General features: G+C 46.1%; 1 protein-coding gene and 1 non-coding gene across 2 annotated transcripts in view; both read right to left on the bottom strand.

Annotated features, from left to right (window-relative positions):
* The window catches only part of SRPX2 (sushi repeat containing protein, X-linked 2), a 29,899-nt gene extending 27,097 nt beyond the window's left edge, over positions 1-2,802 (bottom strand). The window contains exon 1 of the mRNA XM_018564183.1: positions 2,720-2,802. Within this exon, the coding sequence (XP_018419685.1) occupies positions 2,720-2,789 (70 nt within the window). The 5' untranslated portion in view covers positions 2,790-2,802. The remainder of the gene's footprint in view (positions 1-2,719) is intronic.
* Positions 481-552, bottom strand: TRNAE-CUC. Its single transcript has one exon. It is a non-coding gene; the product is annotated as a tRNA-Glu (tRNA).
* Positions 2,803-8,889: the final 6,087 nt, after the last annotated feature.

The raw sequence follows: 8,889 nt of genomic DNA, 5'->3' as shown, positions 1-8,889 counted from the left end.
TGGTGGGGGGTTGTTTTGGTTGGGGGGGGGGGGGGGGGGCAAAAAGGATAAGTACACTTTGTTTTAGAGTGCACTTATCCTTTAAGGTATGCTGCTTCCCCAGCTTTCCTCAGTCATCGGTGGCTGGAAATTTACTTAACCATCAGCTAATAACTCGGCAGGGTGTCGGCAGCAACAAAGAGCACAGGAAATGTCACACAAAGTCCAGGATTAGAAGCCAACGTGGAAGCCTCGCAGTCATGTATACAAAGCTCTTCAGCCGTGCACCCTGCTGGGAGTCATGTGACCGAGCTTCGAGATCAGCACTGAGGCTTCCGGCACTGGGAAATAGACAGGAAGGAGTACTAGGCAGCATGCTTTTGCATTGTCCTTTGAAAAAATAAGGGCAACACGCAAACATTAAAAATAGAGGAACATTAAAAAAATACATGCTTCAATACGAGGAAGCAACAGACAAAAAAAAAAAAATCAAAAGTATTGTTCCCTGACCGGGAATCGAACCCGGGCCGCGGCGGTGAGAGCGCCGAATCCTAACCACTAGACCACCAGGGAAGGCTGGTGAGCATTTCGAAAACACATGATATAATGTTACGTCGAGGGCTCTGTGACACCAGTAGTGTTGTAAGACATTGCTTATCACCATCCTAATGCAAGAACAAGGCAATTTGCTTTATGTTCTATGGCTTCAGTTGAAGCTAGAAAAGTAATAGTCACTTACTGACTTCTGCCACTCGCACAGCACTTGTGCCACTAGATGGCGCTGACAAGTATATTCCTATACTCCTCAGCACTATCTAGGGGCGCTAGTGCCGTGTAACAGCATCCGTCCAGCTATATGCTATATGTAAGCCCTAAGAATTAACTCTTTAATTCACTTTAGTTTCTCCCTTGTGCTCTGTTGTATATACAATTGAACACATTTTTGGATAAGTGCAAAAAATAACTGTCAAAAATTAATAGCTGTCCTGTGTCCTGTGCACACTTCCTGTGTTATATGAAGGAATCTAATCAGCCCTCCCATTTTTTTTTTATTGGACTGTAGAATAACATGTTGTGAAGGTAAAGAGAGAGGGAGTTTAGCAAAGGACAACTGAGCTAAGCTGACATTTTTGATAAATTCTTAGTGCACAAAATCCTGTGTGGTGTCCGTCCAGAACACAAAATTACGAGCTGCATTTTTGCATGTGCATTTTCAGTAGGCCAACAAGTATTTCTCTATATTTGCAGGGTTGTTACAGATATACAACACGGAGAAATGTTCATGTATTGCAGAGATGTACTGCATTTTTGCCCAGACATACATTGTAACCCCCTAAACCTTATCATACATCTATCACCTAAATTTAAAGCTCCTGCCCATCCATATGATCTTCATTCTCTGCCTCTGGAAGAATCTTGACATCCAATGTACTTCCAGATATCTTGGATGCCTGGTCTTCCACCGCTTGCAGTAGTTCCATCCACTGACCACATAGTCACTACAGAGCATAATAGTGACGTAGGGGCCTTCAGATAGAGCCAAAACGTGTGGCAGGGTGACACAGCCATCCAAAAAAATCAAAAGTGTTGGATATGAAGATTTTGCAAGCTACTGTAGCTCTAGAAGGAAATAAAGATCAGAAAAATGAGTGGTAGGGCAGGAGAGCATACAAAATCTCATATTGTAAGTTTTGTGTTTTTTTAAATCTTTTATTACCAACCCATAAACTCTCAAACTATCCAATAAACTCAACCCTCAACCCAACCCACAATCCCTCAACCTTAGCTTATCCCATAAACGTAATCCTCAACCCAACCCATAAATGTTCAACCTTAGCTTATCCCATAAACTTAACCCTCAGCCCACCCCATAAACTCTCAACCTTAGCTTATCCCATAAACTTAATCCTCAACCCACCCCATAAACCGTCAACCTTAGCTTATCCCATAAACGTAATCCTCAGCCCAACACATAAACCCTCAACCTTAGCTTATGCCATAAACTTACCTCTCAACCCATCCCATAAACTCTCAACCTTAGTTTATCCCATAAACGTAATCCTCAAACCAACCCAACAACCCTCAACCTTAGCTTATCCCATAAACTTAACCCTCAACCAATCCCCTAAACCCTCAACCTTAGCTTATCCCATAAACCTAACCCTCAACTCAACCCAAAAACCCTCAACCTTAGCTTATCCCATAAACCTAACCCTCGAATCTACCCCCAAACACTCAACCTTAGCTTATTCCATAAACTTAACCCTCAACTCAACCCAACAACCCTCAACCTTAGCTTATCCCATAAATTTAACCCTCAACCAATCCCCTAAACCCTCAACCTTAGCTTATCCCATAAACCTAACCCTCAACTCAACCCAAAAACCCTCAACCTTAGCTTATCCCATAAACCTAACCCTCGAATCCACCCCCAAACCCTCAACCTTAGCTTATACCATAAACTTAACCCTAAACCTAACCCATAAACATAATCTTTCACCTTGCACTAAACCAAACCTCTGACACTGAACCATCTTAGCAAATACGTTCCATATCCATTATTTTAGGATCTAAATTTTCTTGCCTAAATAAAGTATAAAAGCAACTTTCCGGTGTCTTGTCCCAGAATTCAAATGGCAAAGGTGAAAGGAATGTTTTGAAGTGTGAAAACTGCAAATGGATTCAAAATCAATAAAATACCGAAACAGTGGAAAGTTAAAAGAAAGGGAAAGTCATTCACCTTCGTTATACACGGCTGCCACCATCTTTAGGAGTGTGAGCGCTAGAAGCGGTATTGACTGTTCCATCATGGCCGTTCCTCACACTGGTATTTTACTTCCAAATGGAGTCTGAATCTTCCAGGCAGACAGCGGCACCTACGGAGGAAATGGTTTTCACAGCTGAAACCAGCACAATGGATAATTTGTTTCGGTTAGGGAAAGGAAATATTTTCTGCTAGGATAATCCGACAAGAACGCTATAAAAATACCTGTATGCCTGAAATACTTGCTGAGTTTTATGAGACAGCTGAGTGTAACCTACAGAAATAGTAGTCGTATGGGGGTCATCTTAAGGGCAAGATACTTTAAAGCAAACTAGTAGGGCAAAATAACAGGTTTTCTTTAATGTCCCCGTCCCCAGCAGCACATACCCACCTTACCATCTCCCAGAGTGCTCCACTCAACCAAACGGTGTGAAGAAAATATCTGGTACTTCCAGGTATAAAGGAGCATGTGACTCGTTTCCTTCCCTCTCATTTGACAGTGCTGGTGCTTGGCCTAGTGCCTTGGTTCTCAACTGGTGGTCATGACCCAAAAGTGGGTCCTTTGAACACTGGGTCACAGCATGTCTTCCACTTTTTTAGGTGAGAGGATCCTCAGCCTCCCCCTAGTGCAGCACTGACAGGTCTCATGCCGAGCAGCCATCCAAAATATGCTGCCAGCGTATGTGTGTCAGCTTGAGGTGGGGTGGGCTGGGGCTATGGCCGTGAGGGAGCTCCATCCATACATGCATTGCTTATAGCTCCCTCACGTGTTCTATAACGGGTGCCTGGACCTGAATTATGTCACATTCTGGCTCCGTCACAGCACAGAAGCCCACACTGGACCCCAGGATAAGGATCCACTCCAGTTCGCATAAGGTAGGGAGACTGGGTGGACCTTAAAAAAAATAAAACATTTGTGTGTGAGAATGTCTGATGGTGTGTGAGATTGTGTCTGTGTATGTATGTCAGTGTTTTTGGGGGCCCGTTCACATTCCTACAGTGCGTTAAACTATACCACGCAATCGCACCTACCATGCATTCTGGTGTGGAAGGTGTGTTGCGTTGCGATTCATATGAATGGTACCCCAAATGCACCTCCCATCCACAATTCGTACGCCTCCACCGGAACTAGCGGTGCCCTAATGCTGTATGTTTCATTGCAGTGCGACTTGGGTCGTGACTTAAAGGAGAACTATGGGGTAAGTGTTTTTCCCATAGTTCTCTTAAGGACATATACTAGCCTCCTCCCGTGATCCAAAGCTCAATATATCGCAAGCTACAGCTCGCTGTATACTGAGACCGCTGCAGCCGGGACGGATCCCGACATTACTGTTGAGATCCGCCCAGCTGCGTGAGTGACAGCTGTTTCTGCCTATCTAGAGGCAGAGCCAGCTGTACCCCCCTCCTCGTCCGTTCCTCTAGTCAGCGCTGGAGGATTGGACAGGGGAGGGAGGGGAATCTCTGCAGGGAGCCGTGACTGACAGTCACGGCTCTCTGCAGGGAGATGATCGAGGAGTGAGCGAGTGACGGTATGTGTTCGCTCACTTCCCGATCTGTTGTGCTGACCTGTGACAGTTTCATTGTCAGGCGTCGGCTCGAACTATGAGGATGAGTGATTTTCACTCACCTCATAGTTCTCCTTTAGTGACCAAGGACAAATGTGAGTCCCGAGTTTACACAGGTTGAGGACCACTGGCCTATTGCATGCACAAGGGATTGAGTACTCAGCCATGTATAATTTTTGATTAACGGGACACAGAGCTTACACAGTGCTTCCTTCCTCTATAGAAGCTGAAAAGAGCAATGGGGCAAGAAATTAGGGTTGCCACCTGTCCAGGATTCACCCGGACAGTCCGGGTTTTGAATGCTGTGTCCGGGTTTCATGGCAGCTGAAACCCGGACACAAGATGTCAGGCAGACAGGGGTAACCAAGATTAAGATAGGGGCTACTGGCCCCCCACTGAAAATAGCCTCGACTGTGATATTTACATATGAATGGGTGGCGCAATTTACATATGAATAAGCCACAACTCATTCTCCCCCCCAAAAATGTCCGTGCGTCGCTAGAGTGTTCGGGTTTCGCTGGGAGAAAAGGTGGCAACCCTACAAGGAATGCTATGGGCTTCTGGGGAGAGGGCATTAAAGTATACCTGTTACCTCCCACCTTTTAGAAATAAGAAAAAGAGACACTTCACAAATTAAGAATTTATACGTTGAAAGGAAGGTTAAGGGTAGCATAACAATTTGAAACATCTTTATGTCAGAACAAAATAGGTAGACATCCATGGAGGAGAAAAGAACGGTGCTAGCTGGTTCCATAAGATAGACTGTCCTCCAAACCAGACAAAAGCCTGAACAATGTATATATTTTTGTTAGTCTTCATTGACAAGGAGGATAGATCACCATTGGAATGTACAAAGGGTCTTTATGGTAATCAGATTTGTGCTCTAATGGAGAAAGAACAACAGGTGATGTGTATTTAAATGAGATAACGGGCTATGGAGGCCAGCTTTGCATTTAAGACTTGCGTTGTTTTGAGATAATCTTACATCAAAAATAAAAACAATATGGGATTATTGCACGTAAATGTCCACATACTACAAATTCAAACACCTACAGTGGTATTCACAAAAGGGTGAGTGGGGTCCTAATTTAGCTGGCCGGCGACTACCAGAGGTGCCGTGCGTGTCGGGATCCTCTGGCAGTCGCCGGCCAGCTAAATTAGGACCCCACCTGGAGCTCCTCCCACTGGACCATCGCTGACTCGCCGCTGCTCTCCCGTGCCGCTCGCCGCTGCTCTTCCGCACCGAAGGTAAGTAAAAAAAAAAAACATAGCGCAAACATCGGGGCATTTTGACAAGTACTTGTCAAAATGCCCTGTTTTTTCCTACCTCACCCTGCAGCACCCTCAGGCGGCCGCCTGACTTGCCTTGCGGTAGCGCCGGGCCTGAACAGAAGCTCTCCAAGCACACAGACAGATAGGCTTGAAAGGAAAGAGGGAAGGAAGACATTTAATGGACAACTATAGCTTTGGTACAATTGTCTTTAATTAACCCCTGAGTGCAGACAACCTTGTAAAATACTCCCCTTTCTAGTGATATTCAATGTGCGACCTAGGGTTGCCACCTGTCCAGAATTCACCCGGACAGTCCAGGTTATGAATGCTGTGTCCGGGTTTCAAGGCAGCAGCAACCCAGACACAAGATGTCAGGCAGACAGGGGCAACCAAAATTAAGATAGGGGCTACTGCCCCCCCCCCCGCCCCCCACTGAAAATAGTCTCAACTGTGATATTTCCATATGAATGGGTGGCGCTATTTACATATGAATAAGCCATGACTCCTTCTCCCAATAAAATGTCCGCCCGTCGCTAGAGTGTTCGGGTTTCGCTAGAAAAAAAGATGGCAACCCTAGTGCGACCCCCACATAGCTCAATGTGCCCGAGGAGTGACTCCTCAAACCCCCCACATCCAAATCCCTTGCTCTGTACACTCAGTTATAGAGAAAAAGTCTAAAACCAAAAAAACAACAAGTCTATAACCCATAATTCCCTGTGACATCGGTGTCATAGGTGCAGCTTGTGTTAAATTTGTAAAATTAAGATTTAATAGAAATGGGTAATAAATGAGTTTAAAAAAGTACTCAAAACAAAAAAACACCCAAAATTCCAAAAAAATGTACCCCAAACTATTATTGTTTCCCTTTAACTAAAAGAAAAAAATAAATATAAACATGTTTGTTTGTTTGTTTAAATGCTTTAACAGCTGTTCCCATTTTACCCAAAAATCTCAAGGCTATTGGCCTTTGACTCAGCACAAGAGGTAGGGACACCGTGTCCTGCCAGCAAGCTTATCATTCGCTATGTAATGCATGCAGCATTGTTTTTTGGGAACGCTCAATGTACAGTACTCTTACAGTACTGTACCACTGCCCTCATCCTACAGTGCACCCTCATGATTCTTGTACAGTGATACCACGGTTCACGAACTGAATTCGTTCCACGATTCTGGTTGCGAACCGAATCAAACTGTGATCAGACCGCGATCTCGACTAGAGGAAGCCACAACAATGTGTCAGAGCAGGAAAGATGGCTGCGGTTGTGTTCGTCACCCGAGGCAGAGTTCGCGAATGGAAGAAAAATTTTGCTGAACTTGCTGTTCGCGAATCAAATTGTTCCCAAACAGAGGCGTTCGTGAACCGAGGTACCACTGTATTTATAGATACCATTAGTACATGTATACACAGATTAAACGGTGTCCACTTTCCTAAGTAATTTGGGAAAATGGAATTACCCGCTTAAATTCAGCCCCTTCTCCCCCCTATACTTACCATTCGGCGAACGCTCCTTCCCCTCCATTGGTACATGGAGTTGCTAAGAAGCGCTTCTCATTGGTTAACACAGTCAGGTGACTGTTCACTATATGCGAGTGAAATGTAAAATCCATAGCGCAGAGCTGTGCTGGATGGCAGTACAGAGTACAGGTACACCCGTACCGGCCGAGGGGAAGGAGAGTTCATGGAATGGTAAGTTACCTTTAACACATCAGCAAATGAAGTGTTGCGATCCCCAACTAAGGACCCATTCACACCAAAACGTGTGTGCGTAATGCATGCATGCTGCTGTGGTTTGTAACATGCACTTTGATGCAATGCAAGCAGTGTGTAGCCCACGGGCACCCCTCCGTTTGTGGGCACCCTTCCATTTTTCAATCAACTTTTGTCGAAGGAGCAAAAATTTGTTGAAGAAGAAAAACTTGCAGCTGAACAGTCAATCAGCTGCAGTCACTTTGCGGGTATTCTGACAGTGGCGCACCCACTCAATTTTTGTCAAAGGAGTCGGTTCAAAAATTAACAGCTGAAGGCCTCATTCACACTGGAATCGGCCGGCACGTACAGCTGCGTGCACGGCCGTGCCGAGCAGCTCCCGGGAAGGACAGGTGCTGCGCGTGATTAGTACTTCTCTATGGGACTGCGCGGCCGTACGCACCCCTACGGACCTGCGCTTGAGGTGAGCGTAGGGGGGGCGTACGGCCGCGCAGTCCCATAGAGAAGTACTAATCACGCCCCCCTACGCTCACCTCAAGCGCAGGTCGGTAGGGGTGCGTGTTTCCTGGCTCGGACGCAGACAGGATCCATCCTGTCAGCGTACAAGTGCGCTCACCCACAACCCGCACGGGCGGGTGGGCATAGGGAGGCGTACGGCCGCGTATTCCCATAGAGAAGGACGGGGGCTGCGTACTAATCACACGCAGCACTTGTCCTTCCCGGGAGCTGCCCGATACGGCTGCGCACGCAGCTGTACGTGCCGGCCGATTCCAGCGTGAATGAGGGCGAACAGTCAATCAGCTGCAGTCACTTTTCGCGTATTCTGACAGTGGCGCACCCACCATTGTCAGAATACAAAAGCCCAGCGGGGTGGATTGCCCCATTCACACTGCTTAGCATTGTTGGGGGAATCGAGCGGCAAACAAAAACTGAGTGGCCAGCTTAGAGGTAGTATAATTACAGCAATATGTCATTATATTAGCTTTCCATAACCCCTTGCACAGCAGGATTCAGACAACGAGAAGGAGGACTAGCAGACCAATCAGTCAGACTCTGCACTGCATTACACAGCCCTGTTGACCTAATGCTGGTAGCTCCCTGACAGCAGAAGAGAAAAGACTGATGACTTTTTCAGTGTGCTGATGCTCCTTTATTGTTTAGTCAGCAGGCTGAGAAGCACATCAATGACCAGGCTGTAATTCCTAACCGCAGTGGAAAAAATTAGGTCATCATCTTGTACGGCTTGGTAGGGATGACTTGATTACAAGAGCAGTTGGACAGAATGACAAATCATTTGGCTGTTTGTCTAGAGTTTAGCTGTAAACTAGCTCTGGGGCCGCTCTATAGAAATCCAATTCTTTACATATTCTTAACAAGCGGTAAATGAGCTTTAAAACAAGCCCTCAATGACCTTTGTACACACAGGCACTCTGGAGCAATTCATCTTCAAAGTTCACAATGGATGCAGTGAAGTCCTTTGCGTCGAGTCTCAGCACTCTGCTCTCACCCCGTGTTTCTGTGGACCGGCTCTGTGTTTACCAGTGGAGGGATTGGCAGAGGGGAGTGGAAGATGGAAGCCAGTGGAGGGATCGGCAGGGGGG

Source organism: Nanorana parkeri, unplaced genomic scaffold, assembly GCF_000935625.1.
Source record: "Nanorana parkeri isolate BGI_ZX_2015 unplaced genomic scaffold, ASM93562v1 scaffold731, whole genome shotgun sequence".
Classification (NCBI taxonomy): domain Eukaryota; kingdom Metazoa; phylum Chordata; class Amphibia; order Anura; family Dicroglossidae; genus Nanorana; species Nanorana parkeri.
The sequence above is the reverse complement of the archived record's forward strand: the minus strand, read 5'-3'. Positions and strand labels throughout refer to the sequence as shown.